Below are 17,634 nucleotides of genomic sequence, written 5' to 3'. Positions count from 1 at the left end.
CTTTGTGAGGACCTCTTGCTTATAATGAAATTTTGCACTTAGTACATATGCTGCTTCATCTCCAATACCTCCCAAATTACATCCGAGGAGCATGAATTGTTAGGTGAGTAATGAATACCAGGGACTCCCACAGGACCTTGGTGCACGGCAGAGCTCTGCTCAGTCACCCCATGCTGTCATTGGCTAAACAAACTGGTGAGCCACATGAGTCCATCACAGTCTGGATCTAAATTTAGAATAAAGTTTTCTTATTATAATTGGTCTCCTGTTGATTTCTGCTTGTTTCTTTCCAGATAACAAGAAAAATGAGCAGTGTGATCTGGAGTGTGTAGGCAACTGACTCCATTCCATGAAGAGTTGAACTGAAATGAACCTGTAGGATACCTTTAAAATATCTCCAAGCTATCAACTATCTCGGGAGTGCCAGAAAAAAGAAACACAGATGCTGGAGAACCAGAACTGCAAGCGACCTTCAACTGATGGTGCCAAAGAGTCTTCTATTCTCAAGAGGGAAATGAGAGTTTATTCCACTTTGGCTTCAGCCCCACACACACTCCCAGTTGTGAAAGACTGATGCCAAACAAGAGAAACATTAACATTCAACACAAAGGATGGTTTAAGAATCCAGGACACGGCAGCTCAGTTCTGATCGCTCCTTGCTAGCTCTCACCCAAAGGAATGAAAAAAAAAAGATAAGCCGCAGGAAAAAAGATGAAGCAAAGGGGGAAAACAAAAATCTACAGCATGTACTAAAGTGATACCAGAGGCTTATGTCCCAAACAAGAAATGTCACAGAGGTTAAAACCAGCTGCTCCAACAGATCATCTCATTAGATTATTGCACTGCTTCCAGCAACACAGTAAAACTGGAAGTGACTGAAAATACACAGGTAAAAAGGAAAAAGAAAAGCTTTTTAAGGTCTAAACAAAGCCAAAGCTTTATAGAGAACGTGGACTTTGGGAGAAGTTTGCAATGGTTGCAATGCAACAGAATTCTAAGGAGACAAAGAACTAAAGGTGGTAAACGCTAGGACTTTACAAAAAGCAAAAGACAGAAGACAACCTCAAAATCTGGCTACATTTGCTAAATGCTACTCAGGCAAAAAAAATACTAATAAATATCCTTTACATATTCAGCAACCAGCTGGCAACTTTTTCAAGTTATGCTGAAAATCTGCTTAATTTACATGTAGTTGCTGCAGCTTACAAACATGCAATTTTCCACCCAGCAAATGAAGAGCTAAGCTTCAGGGCACTTAAACTTTTGAAAAATTAAGCCCTACACCAGTGAGTAATTTCTCACAAGCAGTGTGCTTCCAAGACACATAAATATAATAAAGCACATCCACAGAGAAATGGTACAGCAAGATACCAATTCTCATGACATATGGCAAGCCCTGAAGTAGGCTTCAGCTTTAATTTAGAGGAATAACTTCCAAAATCAAAATATGCCATACAGTCTGGCTAAGTCTGCCTGGTCCAATAGTTGGGTTTCCTGCTGAGATCAGACAAAAGATCTCCATCTGCCATGTTTGGTGGTGAACTCGGAACTGGCCCACACCTGCTTTAGAAGGCCAAGAACCTGACATTTAACACATTACTCACGTCAGCTGTTGGTTGAAATCCACTTGCACAGTAAAAGTGTCTATAAAACACTATCAGTCTCCCCAAGTGACCCTGGCATAATAAATTTAAATATTGCTCAGTGTACAAGAGTTCAACTTTATGGTGGTATCACATCAACTAAGCTATAATATTAATTATATAAATGTCTTTTTCCTTTTTCTGTACATTTAATGACAAAACTGTTAACACAGTAAATTTGGAAACACTCTTGCCAATCCTGCCTTCTTCCCTTTTTATTCGTTTTTAAAAGGAAAATAAAAGGAGTCTAAGTAGAACGCTCATAGGCAGTGGCACAGCTATGGACAGGTTAATGAAACCGAGATCATGTTTATTATTTTAATGCATCTCTGTCAAGCAGCTGACAGCAGATAGCTGAACAGATCAATTATGACATTTCACTAACATCAAAGTGACAAGATTTCTAGATAATACTGTTTACCATTTGCCCACATGGCTTAACAAGAGCCTTTAAGTTCTTCCTCCAGGTTACTTTCCTCTCAGGAGACCAAGAGAGCACCTGTTGCCTGCTCACATTTATTCAGTTGACCCCAAGCTCATTCTCACCACCAGAACTGTTACCCACAGAAACAGCATTAAGAAGCTGTCTCATTTTCTTGCCAACTATTTTTTTTCTTATCCAAACAGGTAATAAAATATTTTATCAGCCTGGATAGAAGGCTGGTCATTGGCAATGTTTCCCTGGTATTGTGGTAATGATTCTCACTCCTCCTTCTTCAACAAAGAGCTCTCTGTAAACCAGAGAAGTCCTGCTGTGGTTCTGCTCTCCCTGAATTTCAGTAATATTACACAAAATGCTGACAGTTCCTTGCAAAGCCTGCTGATTCAAATGATCTGCCATCAAAGCTACCCTTGGATTTGAGAAGCAAACTGGCTCTCATTTACAACACGCTTTCTCACTATTAATGTGAGCTCAACAGAGAGCCCTAAGGCACCTTTTATACCTACCAAAAGCTACTGTGTCTACAGTAGTTTGCTCAGGTACAAGTAATTTTAAGTCAGTAGGAATGCACTGAAACACAGAAGGGTAGCCTCGGTTGTGCAATAAGGCCCACAGAAATAAAACCAGCAAAAGCAAATTCTTCCCGCTAAAGTAGGAAGATAGGCCCCTCTCTCTCTCATCTCTGTTGCCTAAGGGTTACTTCTAGGCAGCCAACTTTTCATAGGAAGGCCTTGCATTATCCAGAGTTTGTTCTAAAGCACACTGAAACTGGTACAATTATTCTTACTGACTTCAAATTTCACTGCCTTTCAATCAGATCCCTCAAAAGTCTCTGCTTTGCCAGCAACATGTGATTTCGTTAGAGAAGATGGAAATCACTGAACTGCACTGTTTGATGTTGTTTTTTGTTCCCTTCCTATTTTGGAAGATTTTTTTCAAATATTTTTTTTTACAAGTTTGAAAAATTGCCACAAAAATGCACACAGAGCTATACTAACTTACTAATTTATAATAATTGTTTTCAACTTCATCAATGTAACAACTAACAACTGCTGCAAGAATATATCTGAGTTTTTCCTTCACTCCTCCACTCATTTTTCCAAGTTAAGAGGCAATAATACTGATCCCACAGCTACTTGTCTGCCCTTCACAGTTGACTTAAGTATGATCACCTCGAGCACAATTTTACATCGCACTGGATTAAGTGTTTGAAAAGCAAAACCCATGAGCACAACGTTATGTCAGGCTGCACTGGAAGCAGGTGAATGAAGTGTTTGTGGCCAGCTACACAAGGGGCAGCTTTACCCAGAACAGCCCCCAAGCCCCTCACAAACCATTTGGCCGGACTTGAGGGTGCTTTGGCTGCTGATGTACTTTCAGAAAGTTCTCCCAAAGGCAGTTTGCACAACTGTTTCAGGCCTTGTGCAATCCAGAGCCCCAGTTATTCTTTCTATCACATTTCCATCTGACCATTGTGGTACAGCAAACATCAGGTACTACGCTCGGTGGTCCTAGCTAATAACGTTCTTTATAGGAACCTAAGAGAGGGATTTTTATTTTTAAATAAGGGCACTCCTTGACATTGTTATTATCCTCTAGTAGCCAGAACACCATGTAAAGAAAATTAAAGATCCAGTAAACAGTCATCTCTCCTATACTGAAGTCCATTATGTGCACCTGCTGATCTAGATATCTCTGACATTTTGGTTTGACGTCATTCCCAAACACAGCATTATCTGTTCAACATGATGAACAGTTCATTAGTACATTCAATTAAATCAATAGACTAATGTTTTTTTTATGTGATGTTGCCATAAATAGACAAGAACATCATGCAGCTCCTTCCATATGATGTATTTTGAGCAGCCTTCTGAGCTGCTCTGTTTTTAATCTTACAAATTATATCAAAAAATAATATTCTAGTGTTGGGCATATTAGATCCACTATGTAACAGTAAATTAATCTGTGGCTTTGCAACAAAATTGTACCTGTTGAGATTTGTAGAAATTTTGTCATTTTCTCTAGCTGTACCAGAACTTTGTTTATTAGTATTTATTTAGTTCATTTACTTCATTGGCTCTTTAAGGAACTAATATGATAACAAATACAAACTCTTTAAGAAAGTCCATTAGAGCTATCATTAAGCAAGGCATGAGACAATCCCTTCTTCAAATTTTTGAAAGTAGTCTTTACAAAGAAAAAAAAAATCTGATAGTTTCCCATGCAAAACAACCCTTGAAATTTAATTATTTTTTTAATTTATTTTAAACATTACTTGAAAATTATTATATATACATGGCATACTTTTTAAGGTTGAATAAGTTCATTTTTTGCTTCTATCTGGATGGTAATGGTAATTCTCAGCCAGTAAAAAAAAAAAAAAGAAGATAAATATGCAGGCAAACTGAAGAAAACAAATAGTGTTTTCCCCAGACTCCCTGCCACTATAGCAACCGAAACCTAACTCCACAGATAGCCTTAAAACACTGATGGATAGGTTACAATAGTGGAAAAGTAGATCCCTATATCCTGTTCCACCAGAATGTCATCTCTCTTCTTGTTTTGTAGTCTGTTGGTCAGTAGTAACTTTCTGGACACAGATGCACTTTTACTTAATTTCCTCAGATCCTTGCCCAGTAGGGTTCTAATATCAAAACTTTTACATAGTACCACAGAATACGCATTACTGAGTTATTGAGCACATGGTGTTCAAGCTGCCTGCACTGCTTTTGCCACAGGTTAAGTGGCTTGATGCAGAATTTGGCTCCTCACGAAACTGTCTCAGCATGAGCCTGCCTGACAGATTCATTGTCTTGCAACTCCGAGACATACGATAACTACAGCAAAAAGCTGTAACAACTGACCTTCACGTAATCTGAATGGCAGTCTGGCACCCTACTCTACAAATATACCACTTGGAACACAAGTTTAATGTGTCAAGACTCTCACAAAAATAAATTTATTTACTAAGGCAAAGCCTACACTCGGCATTTCAGAGGTACCTCCTTGACATCAGCAGGTGGTTTGCAAGCAGACAGACTGTACAATTTGGCCACGCATATCAAACAGACACAGCACTTTACAAACAGCACAGAAACCAATACTGTCCCATCCAGTAAATTTTCACTTTCAAACCGAGGTCACAACAAAACACTTACCGTAAATCTCTTTACATAATCAGAAACACAAAATCCTCCCATGCTTAAACGAAGGGATCTGTGCAGAGAAGATTCTTGATACAAAGTTCCCATCTTTTTTGGCTTGTGTGGTGGTCTCCCATGTACCCTAAAGCCTTTTAGGCTTGAATAAAGCTGCACAGCCTCCCTAGATCTTGCTAGAATTCTGCTTCTGTGATAAACTAGGCATTTCATCTTATCTAACACTACACCAGGCATTTCAATCATTTCACTTCCTTATCAGCAGCACTAAGTTCTATCTGCATCCCAGCAGCTCACTTCCTGAATTACTGATAAGAGCTACTGTAAGGCACGGAAACAACATAACAGCAGATGACAGCCAAATCTCCTGAAGTCACTGAAGAGTCCCCTCTTTGCATTTGTCTGTTCCTTAAGTCAATTTTGCCCAGTCTAACTTAGCTATAGCAGTAACTTACAGAAAGAATGTTTCAGCTAGGCAGCGACAGGAGTTATCTGACTGCTTTCCATTTGTTCAGTAATACATCATTTGCTTTAATAACATGATTATACATATGAGTATTTCTTTCATTTCACATTTCTTAAGCTATACCATAGGAACAAAAGGAACAAACAAATGGACAAAAGAGGACGCATATTCATCCTCCATTAGAATTCAGATAGCTGTTTATGATTTCAGGCAGCATTTCTACAGTCTGACACTACATGCAGAGCCATTCACTTCAGTTTGTAAAATACCTTATGGCCAAACAATGTGCTCACACAAGTGTACATTGCCTTGAAGTCCATGTAGGCACGACGTCTGTGATCCCGTAAATTTAGAATATCCTTTTAAAATTTTTCTACCCAACGTTAGATTAATAAGCAGCCATAACGCACCCGAACATTGCTCCTCATGCATTTGGTCCTTACCTAATTGCTTTTTATTTTGCCTAGGGTAAAATATACTTTTTTTTTCTTTTAATACTGGTCTCAGCTATAAAATTATGTCAGTGGAGTACAAATGTACAAAGACAATAGATACCAAGATACTGAATGATCTAAGAAGGAAAGTAAGTTCTAGAGATGTCAGAGTAAGCCTGCTTACAGTTTTCATCTGTGCTGTGCCTGCATTTCCCACTGTCAACAAGCTGCAGTAAAATTAGCTCTATTTTATTACTACTTCCAAGTGATCTCCCATTAACCTAATTCACATCAGGCACTGGTACACAAGTACAGCTACTCACAAAGGACCAGTGATTTTTGCACCGATGGACAAGCAAGCCCAGAAATATCCGGGCTTAGCATGGGCCAAGCCTTCCCTGACTAAATCATAATAAAATTTTGTTTTACCACAGGGTGAGTGCACATCAGTTCTCCTCTAAAATAAACAGGCAAGCAATGGAGAGAAGATACTGTACCTTTATCATTACGACCTAAGAGATGTCAGGTCCAGAAGGGTGGGTATAAATCTGGCTACCCTTCTCACAGCAAAAACAAGTGCTTCGTTTCCACTTGGGGTTGTATAGCAAGCTGACCAATATCCTGTTAAAAAAATAAATAAATACAGAAAAAAAAAAAAGTGAATTAGGATGATTGAGTAACTCACAGGGCAAAAGCCAGAGATGAGATGGCCATGCTTAGTGTGCTGAAACTTTTTTTTTTTTTTTAAACTGCTGGACAAGGCAGTTTAAATTTAAAATTTAAACTTAAAATTTATTAGGCCATTCAACAACAAGTGAAAAGGCCAGGGGTTGCCTGGGGTACAGGATAATTTGACTGCAGCCCACAGAGGTGAGGTAGTTCTACCAAAAAGTTAGTAGCCTGACATGCTGGTATGCGACACGGGCAACCTGAGGCTGCCTGAGACACCAGCCTTAAACCTCCAGAAATCTGAGGCCCATTTCCAGTGCCAGACTCCTGAATAAATTTTAACTTGAGCTCTGTGCTTTGCCTTTTTCACCTGTAAGACTGAGCTGAACCCTTCCTAGCTTCCAGAACGTTTTTAGAGCTTTAGAATCTATTATTACTGTTCCCCACTTTTACAAGGCAGAACCAACCCAAGAATTCTAGGTCAAAACTGCCCCAAAATGTTAGGGCACACCAGCTGGCTCCATATAGTGGTACAGGAAAAAGTTAGGACTTCCATGCAGTAATGAGTAATGCTGCTGAGATATTGTGCCTGGATATGGCGAGACTGTTACAGGGTTTATGGAAGCACTTAGAGCAGTATTCCTAGGATATGGAGCTACAGCTAATCAAAAGGTGTAGAGCTTTAATACATGAGCACAGAGATGTCTATGTCCAGGGGAAAAACAAAAGTGTTTTTATAACTTTTTCCAATGGCACAAATAATCATGTCGTTACTCCAGATTTTATCAAGAGGTGATATTACTTAACATGGCAGCAGAGGCATGTACAGCATGTAAGTGGCACGCCATGGAGGAAAGCTTGCATGACAAAGAGAATCCTTTAGGAAATTTGGCAAGTAGTCCGGAACAAGCAATGCTCAGCCTGCAACCTTCCATTAGCAGATCTAAATACGGAACTGTAGTATAAAACAACACCTTCCTGCAGTATTTTTATTAATTATAACTAAGAATATAATTATTATGATAAGCTTTACTAGCTTTGCTTTTTCTCTATTTCATCTTTTGAAAAAAAAAATGATCTTTTTTCATCTCCATTGTCGTTTCATATCTTATGACTGTGCTTTCAGAAAGGTATCAAAAGCAACAAAACAGCAGCAGCTACAAAATATTCCATCCACAATAAGCAAACAGTCCCATTTTCACAAAACTAAGTGTACTGACATGGCCAGAAAACAGGCAATGGACACAGGGCTACATAATCTGTGATTTTCTTTGATACTAGAGAAAAGGCTAGTGGATTTTACACACAAGGAAAAACAGTTTGGTCTCTCACCCTATAAAACACTAAGAGCTAGAGACAAGGAGTGTACTCAGTTCAAATATAGGTATTCTAGCATAGGCTTTGTAGACACCGTGAGATGTCATTTACTTATAGAATAAATGCAGAAGTTTTACAAAAATCATGCAAGTAACCGCCACCAAATGAAATAAAGATCAAGGTTAGTTCTTTAACTTTCAGAGCAACTCTTTGAATCTGCTACACTCACACTCCAAAAATCCTTCTTTCCAGCAAACAGAAGTGCTTGACAACTAGATCAGTGCAACTCAGAGCAAAGAACAAGAAAGGAAGAAAAGGTAACATTAAGAGACTTAAGTATTAATAACTTCCCTTCCCTAGCCAGATGCTGACACAATTCCTGCACTAAATACAGTGCAAAATGAAAGGGATCAGCATTTTTAAAGTGACCTCTCTCATCTCCCAGCTTCAGGCTCTGTGAATTATGAGGACGCTCGTTGCTCCACAAACACATCCTACATTCGTGGAATTTATAATCTAAACAACACTCCTTAGCTGAAATTTTCGGTTAACGTGGCAGTTAATACACAGTATCTTTCTTCCTGAAAAAAAAAAAAATACATAGAAGTTATAGTCCCTAGGGAATTTGCTTTGTACTGTTAAGAGTTACTGTACCACCTCAGTATTTTAAAGCTTTTTTTATCAATATTATTAATCAGGAGCAGGGAACTAGTGACACTGATGCTGCCCAGTTAAACTCACCATGACTATGCCCAAAACATCTACCCAAAGGTTCACAGTCCCCTTCCAAAATAGATTTCCAAACTCTACCCACAGCTTACCCTTTCATTACTCTTCCATCCATGCAACGAGCTAGAATTGAATGCCAGCACACAGGACCATTCGCAGGAAAATGCAAACAAAATCAGCAGGGTATTGATATCAGAAATATTCTTTGTGTATCTGATCAGGACACACATTCAGAAGTTTGTGACCGTTTTGTCTGATGATGCATCTTCTAAGAGCAGTCAACTCCTGGTTGTGTCTGTGCCAGCATCAGTGCATTTCTAGAGCTGCTCAGCTTGCAATGGATTAGTAGTAAAGGCCAGGTCTGAAAGCCTCCCCACCTCATTAATATTAATTTTATATTTTAAATCCTAGGTACACACGGACTCATCTCCAAGACTAGAAGGCTCATAAATTATATTCCATTTTTAAACATGCAGTATTCACTCTTATTGTTTCAGAAGGAAAACACAGCAGAGACAGCCTTAGGCAGGCAGCTTTCATTTAAAAGAATAGGATCTTCTAGGCTTTATCTTCAGCTCTGCTTTAACCTCATTAGCCCACAGATTTGCACTAGAGTGAATCCAGCCTGCAAAGCACTAGCACAAGTACAACTGCTAGAAGATTTTCATTCTTTCATTACTCTGCTTTTGTTCCATTTACCAAAGCAGGTGGGCATAATGTCTATGGCTGTATAAACTCATGAAAGCCAACTTACATAGTAAATGCTTGAAAAGTAGCTACAACCACCACAAAATCAAACTAAGGAGGCAAAGTGACTCACTATCTTTCTCTCCTGGCAACATGGAAAGGTAATAGTGCAAAGCACACCATATTGCATAGCAAACCTAGCTTTAATCATCTCAAAGAAGGTCCAGAGGAGAACAGATTCAAGCCTTCTCTGTAAGGATGGGGGACATTTGGGGAAAGTGTCTTTTACTTCTGTATAGCACAAACCCTTGTTACACAGGTCAGCCCTACAGGCAGTAACAACTAAGTTCAAGATGCTGAGGCAGAGAGTCCCTGCAGCCTTCTAGTGTCCACTAGTGAAGGAATGCACAGTAAAAACAAGAAGTAGGAATAACTGTTCTATTTTTACCTTATTCTCCTTTGTAAAGCATTTGTCATAACAGATTTACTGCCCAGCAGCTTGTTTCTAACAGGAAATACTACAAAGCGTGGAGAGGTAGCCTTTTGCAAAAACCTGAAACAGAAGAATTCCTCCACTTGCCCTCAAAAAAAAAAAAAAAAAAAAAAAAAAAAAAAGCCTAAAATAGTGAGAAGTGCAGATCAAGAAACTCCTGGAAGAAATAAAATGTGATATGCAGGCTGCCACTTGTATTGCATGACAAATTTTATCAAGCTCCCACTTAGCACATGCACTATTCTGTACTTCATGAAGAATTCATTCAATTGACACAACCCTCTCCTACCCTCTTGACCTCTCTGAGGCAGCCACACAGCATAGGTGGCAACTGCAACCTCTAAGTTTAATGTTCTATTAACTAAAGAACACAACTTCTCTGAATAAGGCCCATTAAGTACACATGCACTAAGATTGTGCGTGTAAGGAACATATATACAGAAAACAGATTTTCAGGATTCTTTACATTTGAGTTTGAAATTCAGAAATAAGTATTTTAGATGTATTTTAACTTCGGTGATACGAATTGTTGGACACTCATCTGAAGAACAGTGTCATTAATTAAGTTCAAGATTGTTCTTGAAAAGCTTCTTTTCAGAGTCAATTCAAAATGAAGAAACATACTGCAAAACAGGGATGAACGCTCCCAACACCACGCCCACTGGTGGGGGATTAGTGCACCTTTCGCATCATGTCTGAATCAGTTTCCCAGTAGCTAACAACCACGAGAAAAGCCCAATAAATGTGCAACCAGGGATATAGATGAGAAAACCCAAACAACATAGAAAAAAAGATACGCTTTGGAGCATTCATTGGTCATGCTACCTAATTTTTGGGTAAAAAAAAAATGAACTGCTCAATTCAGAAAAATTTGAGCGGCACCAATTATACTCTCTTCTATTATTACAGCACCTCTCCATTCATTTCTCCCTCCTCCCCCAAACTTCTCTTCTTCTTCTCACATCTCTGGAGACCTGAAACCCATGCACCACCTTCTCCCCCATGATACCCCACAGATCTCCATGTATCTGCCATAGTAGCCTTAACACATAGATGCTTAGTTCTTGTCATTCTACCCTTCTCCAGCTCTGTCTAGCTTAACCTCTATCTCATGCAATTTCCAGTCAAATCCTCTCCATCACCCACACCTTCCTTTCTTTTTCTGCCCTGCCTTTTCCTGACTTGTGTTGTTTCCCCAACCCATTGTGTCCTGCTCTTTTCCAGGCCCAGCTTTCCTGCCCAGTCACTCTGATCCCTGCCTCCTCCTCACGTAAGGCATGAGCCGCAATTACTTTCCTTCCTTTGGCTATATAAGGAAGCTCCGCTGCAGCTCTTACACTGGCGAATAATGAGAACTGCATGCCTGAGATCCCAGAAATTGGGATTAATGTAATTATTTACACTAACAGCCTCCCAGGGGCCTTTTAAGTCACAGGGCTTTTTAGGATTACTGCAGGCAGAAAGAGTACAAGCTGTCAAAAAACCTTTACGATACTACAGCTTGATCAACAAAAAAGTATTAAATTGACAAGCAGCAAACAACGACTGAATCTCTGAAATCAATTATCTAATATAAGCACGACACACGTGTCTAAAATACCTGTCATTTTTCTGACTTGCTTAGATTTCCAGTGTTCAAATAATACTTTTGTTTCCCAGAAATGCATTTATAATGCAGACATTCAAAGGAGGATGTATTCCCTGCTGTTTGCCATGGTTTTGACATTTACGTAGATGGTAGATGTAGGTTTCTGTTCATTTTTTTCCCTGAAGTCTTTGCAATGTATAACCAATCTAATAAAGATTTTAAGACAAAGCATTTCACAAGATTTATTTTCCTATGCACAAGTGCCACCAGTCTCAAAGTCAAAACTGCTGAACAATACAAATTGTTAAAGTATGTTTCCTCTTGCAAATTCTGAACTCTTCTAACCCTTCTTCCTTCCCCTCCCCAAACTACATGTAGGTGCACCAAAGGAGCTGTATGTAAACGTGAGCTTCACAGTTGCTAAGTAACTCCATGCCAGTAGACAGCATTGTGAATGTTGTCAGCAACACCACAGAAGTTGCCAAATTCATAATCTGGTCAGCGCCAAGAAATGTAAGCTATATACTTGGATGAGACACTCAGAGCTTCATAAAATGGGCACGAGCAACAATGAAAGAAAATACATTGACAAGCAACTAGATTCATGATTAATCATAAGATACTTCTCTATCAGGACAGTTACTGACTATCCTTGAGAATGCAGCTATTAGTGTTTATCTAAATTAGGCTTCTCCATTTCCATTCAGTGACATAAAATGAAACATTTCTCTGCTGTTATCCAGATTCAGTCTGGGTCCCAGCTCCTATCTCCACAGAGTTCAGCCATGCAGCTAATCACTACTAGTGCTCCCACGTGCATGTACACACAAACATACATTCTGTTCCACAAATTCTCCAAATAAAGCAACTCAGATCTCAGTCTGAAGATTTTTCTTTATTAGCAGGACATATTCAGTAAAACATTCAAAAGCTCTTCATTCCAAAACAGAATAAAACCCTCTGAGACTTGGAAGATTGCTGGCCTATGTTTGTACTCCCAGTATCTGGAACAATCACTGTTCTTAACAACATATTATGGCCTTCAGTGCTGTCCAGCACTAAAAATAGTATCCTGATGACAGAATTAAAGACTAAGTCACAATAGAAATCACAGTAGAAGACTGAAGGCAGTAAACTAACTTTCTTAAGATGGAGCTCAAGTTCTATTTGCAAAGCTAAGAACCACCACAAGCAGCTTGCAGGGGCAGAAGGAAAAGAGGAAAGGGTACCTGACTCTTTCCTGGAGAATGCTGCATGATGATACCAAGCGATTCTTGAGAATCGTGTTTTGAACTTGAAATTAGACAACTTCAGTGAAAGCAACTTTTTTGTTTGTTTTTCGTTTGTTTCTTTTTTCTTCTTCCCTGGAGAAATAAATACACACATTTATCCATTTCCACTGCCTTTTAGCTAATGATTTTCATGTTTTTTACTTAGATTGCAAATCTAATTCAACAGCTAGCAGCTGTGAACAACCCTATCTAAAGAGCAGAAAAAACACATTCTTTAGTACGTTAATTTACAGACTCTTTCTATTCATTATGAATTCACAATATCTACTAAAAATACATAGTATGTTATTGCAGTGTTAGATCAATTTGAACACCTTCCTCCTAATGGAAAGGATATTTAATCAGACATAGCTTTGGTGCAGTCAAACTTAGCATCTTGTAAGTATTAGTGAGTTCTGAAAGTGACAGCCTAAAGAAGGGGAAAAAAATATAATGTTATTACTGCTTATTAGAGCTGTATTACCACCACTGCTACTTAAGTAGAAACCTCCAGAAGGGGGACGAGGCAAACAGCTAGGGAAAGCAACATCTTAAAACGCTAGTTAGAATTGCTAGAGGATATCTACCAGGATCCATACTGAAATAAAGTAGGAAACCTCCTACATACTACTGATGGTATTGTACATACTTTGAAGGATCAACTGCTTTTAGACGCATCTGAAAGTACTGGTTAAACTCATTAACATTTGTTTTGCTATATTTTCATAATAAGCAAAAAGTATGGCACAACAGGAAATCTACATAGTTAAACAGTTGGCACTGAGTGCTCAACATCTGCTAGAGGCAGACCAGGTCCTGAAGATCAAGCACCTGAACAGCTGAAGGACATCTTCAAGGTCAATTTCTCCTGAAAGCAATCTAGTTCCTGCTCCCCATGACCATTCCACGATACCAACAAAAGTACCAGAAATAGAGACTACCAATAAATTTGCTTTAAAAACACTAATTCAAACAAGACACTTGCATAGAAGTGCTTAGAGATACAAAATACAGTATGAGCAATACCTGAATGTGTACATGCATGTAAGGGAATCATATGCTCGAGATCAACAATTCAGAGAGGTTTAAATTAAACTGTGGTTTAAGACAGCTTTCTGGTTATACTGTTTATTCAAAGATTATCAATATCTTGAAGGACAAAAGGCAAGCACTGTGTTCTGCTAGGCAGTAAGACACTAAGCACCCAAAAAAAGGACACAGGACTGCTAGTAGCTTCCATGCACATTTCACATTATAAAAAAGAAAAAGAAAAAGAAGAAAGAAAAAAAAGATAACCCCCCCAACAAAAAGACTTCAAAAGCACTAAGCAAAACCACCCCAAAGACCTCATTTGTGACCTGAGCATCATTTGAAGCAAGTTTCTCAGAACTCCAATCTCCCCTTGTGAATCCTTCTGTCCTGTCAGAGGACAACTCTAATCTGCAAAGTACTCTCCTTCCCGTCATATTTTCTATTCTTTTAATAAATTATAACACTAATAGAGTAAAACCAACATATTAGACATGTCTGTAAAATTTGACCAAATAAAATATTATCTATAGCTATATCTATCTATAGATAGATAGATACGACTTCAGGAGAGCTGAAGAGTTTCCTTAAACCATTTTTTATTAAGTTGCCACCTGAAAGTTCAGAGTTATTCTGTGCTCCTGACAAATTACTTCTCGCTACCAATTTTCACAGTTCAAGAGCTAACATCCCAAAACAATTGAAGATACCTATTGTCACTGCAGATGGTCAGAAGCACCTATTAGCAAGATTTTAAACTCAAGTTACAGACAAGCAAGTGACATTCTAAAGAAAAATGATTACATTTCATTGTGCTTCCACTGAGAACTGAATACTTTGCTCTTTCAATAGTACTAATGCCTGAACATACAGTAACTGTCCTTAGAATAAGGCTGCCATCTAGTAGCAGAATAGAGTAAATGCAGAAACCTCAAGCCACAATTTGAGCTGTGAACTCACTTGATGGTCTGACATGCTATTACAAGCTTATATAAACACAGGAAGTATCGTTCTTCAGAAAAGGAAAAGTGGCCGAAAAATAGAGCTGGTTAGATGGTGGTTTCTAAGCTGGCAGTTCTCCTGTGAAATCCTAAACCATTCAGTTCACAACATAAATTTTATCTAGACAGATAAGTCAACATAGAGGTGGTATAGTGGTGAACCAATATTTTTGTAGTTGTTATATCTTCTTTCAAGTTAATGGAAAAAAAATGCAGCCTAATTGACTCTTTCTCAAATAAGCCTATTCTGTGCAAAGCCTCATGCTATAAAATGCAGTGAAGTCAGATTGCAGATTGGAGAAATGCAGATTAAGTCAGACTGAACCAAAAAAAATTCAAAGGCAGGGCAGGCCATATAATCTCACTGAAACTAGAGTCACAAAATGCATCTGTTAGTTCCTGAAGTGTTATTTATTCATGCTTCTTGAAAAATACGCAGTTTCCAAGTCAGAGCTACTGTGAAAACAGGCACAAACAGTCTGCAATACACAGGATTTTACTCTCATCATTAAGCTGTCATTGGTTTTATTTTAATTTTGTAGACTGAGATGCGATACACTTCACAATTACAAAGTACAGTGACTTACCACAGTATTTTTATCCCTTGATCAGCTCTAACACACAAAGAAAGAGCTCTTGAGATTCCATCTTGTTGATGGAATACAAGACACTTTCCAGTTCAGTCACTGAATATATTCCAAGAAACCTATGTCTTACAGCTACAAAATTACCAGGGCTTTTGGAAGATGCCACAAGTGTCCTGTCTAACTATGGAACACCGGTTTGTTTTTCATTGGTGGGAAAATAAAGTTAGGACTCTTGCTTTGCAAAATCCATCGTGGTCCACTAACAGAGAACCACCCCACCCCTGGGATATTCTCAAGACTACCTGCTTACATCACAGCTTCCTTTAAGAAAGTGGAAGCCAGAAAGGGGAAAAAAATAGCATGACCACAACTGTGAAAGAACTGACGGCAGAGACATGGGAGAGACAAAGGAAAGAGGTACAGAAATAGAATTTAACTACTGTTTCAAGATTCTCCACCAGTGAAGAGGAAAACTAGGCCTTGCACTTTTGAGAGGCATGAATGAATTTTCAGTACTTAACAGCAAAGTAAAGGTACCAATCTAAATGTAATAATCTTAGCATCACATCTAACAACACTAGCTTCAGTCCTCTGAAAATAACATCTATTAGTAGAACTTTAATTCCACGTATAGGAGCAGAAAGAACCTGTAGCAATTCAGGTTAAAGCACCAAAGAGACAGTTTGACATTAGTATTTCTCTTTATCCCTTCTTAACACAGTAAAACTCATTCTGACAACAGAAGCAACACAAATCTGATTGTATCTTAAGATTTAAAAATGAGAACTTCCCTTTTGTCATTCTGACTTTAAAAACTTACCATGCAAATAGGCATTATGATGCATATTCTCTATTATTAAGAGTTACTCATCTGTCCTTACTACTTTTATCTGTGACAGGGTACAATTCTGGAAAGCAGAAGTTTATATGATGTAGGGAAGTAGGTCTTGTGTTCACATTTTCTCATTTACTCAAATAAAGGCAAATGTAGATTAGTGGTTTAATTGCATTTCTACACCCATCCCCCTCCTCCATTGTTAAAAAGGACCCCAATTACTCATTAAGAATTAAAAATCACTTTGTGTTTTAAGCTTCTGCTTACAAAGTTTGCATCTAAGATGTCCCTTGTGGCTTAACTAACTCAAAACATAGCTCCTTCCTTTAAACAATAACTAAAGCTGTCAAACGTTGACAGTCTAGCTTTGTTAATAAAATTCTCTGCTTCCAGAGATTATCTCTGTAGCAGAATCTCTCGAGATAATTCTCACTATTAATGTGGTAATGAAAAGCATGAGTAATACTACAGAAAAACTGTGACATTTAAATGCATAACCCTTCTTAGAAGAGGGTAAATGAAAGGTGATAAAAAGCAAATACGTCAGATTTTATGTATGCGATTGCCTCCCACAACTCCTCCCTCATGACTGTACAGTGTTTGAGGTGTTGTTTTTTTTTTTTGGTTTTGGTTTGTTTTTTAAAAAGAAAGTAAGAAATACATGTTAATGTAGGGATTTCAGCTCAAATTGCACTATTCCACTTTAACAAAATGATTACTTTGTTGAATATTTTCCCAGAACCTATTTCTATCAAAACAGCTCAGTTTTCCACACTCAGAGTTTTGCTTTGGTATTTACCATCAAAAGTCCAAAGACAAAACTGCTAAGAACTATATTTTTAGAAAAAAAAAAAAAAAAAAAAGCCAATGAGAGTAAAACTAACCAGTACATTCTCATCTCTTGGAAACACTAGTGAGAAGATCCTAGCTGCCAATCTACACCACAACTATTTTCTCTTCCTCTCCACTAAACAATAGGCCAAGAATACAGGAAAAGTACTTACCAGCTGGACAAAGCAGCCATGCAGCAAACAGTCACAATACACGCATTTAGCTTTCAAACCTCAGGAGTCTGACCCCAGAAGTATATGTGTTTTTTTAAAAAAAACTTTTTGTAATACCCTTTGTAAAACCCTTTTCTAGAGAGAACTCATAAACAATACAAATTTTTAAAGCAGAATAATCCTCCAAAATGAAATGGCTTGAGTTTTCTTCCTATTACAATTATATCACATCTATTTAAAAAAAAAAAAAAAAAAAGGCAAATCTAAAGTCATCCCTACAA

General features: G+C 38.2%; 1 protein-coding gene across 3 annotated transcripts in view; it reads right to left on the bottom strand.

The window, feature by feature from the left end:
• The window catches only part of MYLK3 (myosin light chain kinase 3), a 46,779-nt gene that overhangs the window by 22,676 nt on the left and 6,469 nt on the right, over nucleotides 1-17,634 (bottom strand). The window contains exons 1-2 of one of the 3 annotated variants that reach the window (XM_072043910.1): nucleotides 12,856-17,450; nucleotides 6,641-6,764 (exon numbers count right to left, since the gene is read on the bottom strand). In XM_072043910.1, the coding sequence (XP_071900011.1) occupies nucleotides 6,641-6,649 (9 nt within the window). In that variant the 5' untranslated portion in view covers nucleotides 6,650-6,764; nucleotides 12,856-17,450. Of the gene's footprint in view, nucleotides 1-5,243; nucleotides 5,433-6,640; nucleotides 6,765-12,855; nucleotides 17,451-17,634 lie in introns of those variants that run through there. The other 2 variants (XM_072043909.1, XM_005024145.6) reach the window with 2 other exon arrangements.

This window comes from Anas platyrhynchos, chromosome 12 (genome assembly GCF_047663525.1).
Source record: "Anas platyrhynchos isolate ZD024472 breed Pekin duck chromosome 12, IASCAAS_PekinDuck_T2T, whole genome shotgun sequence".
Classification (NCBI taxonomy): Eukaryota; Metazoa; Chordata; class Aves; order Anseriformes; family Anatidae; genus Anas; species Anas platyrhynchos.
Note: the sequence above shows the minus strand (reverse complement) of the source record. Positions and strands in the feature narration are given on the sequence as shown.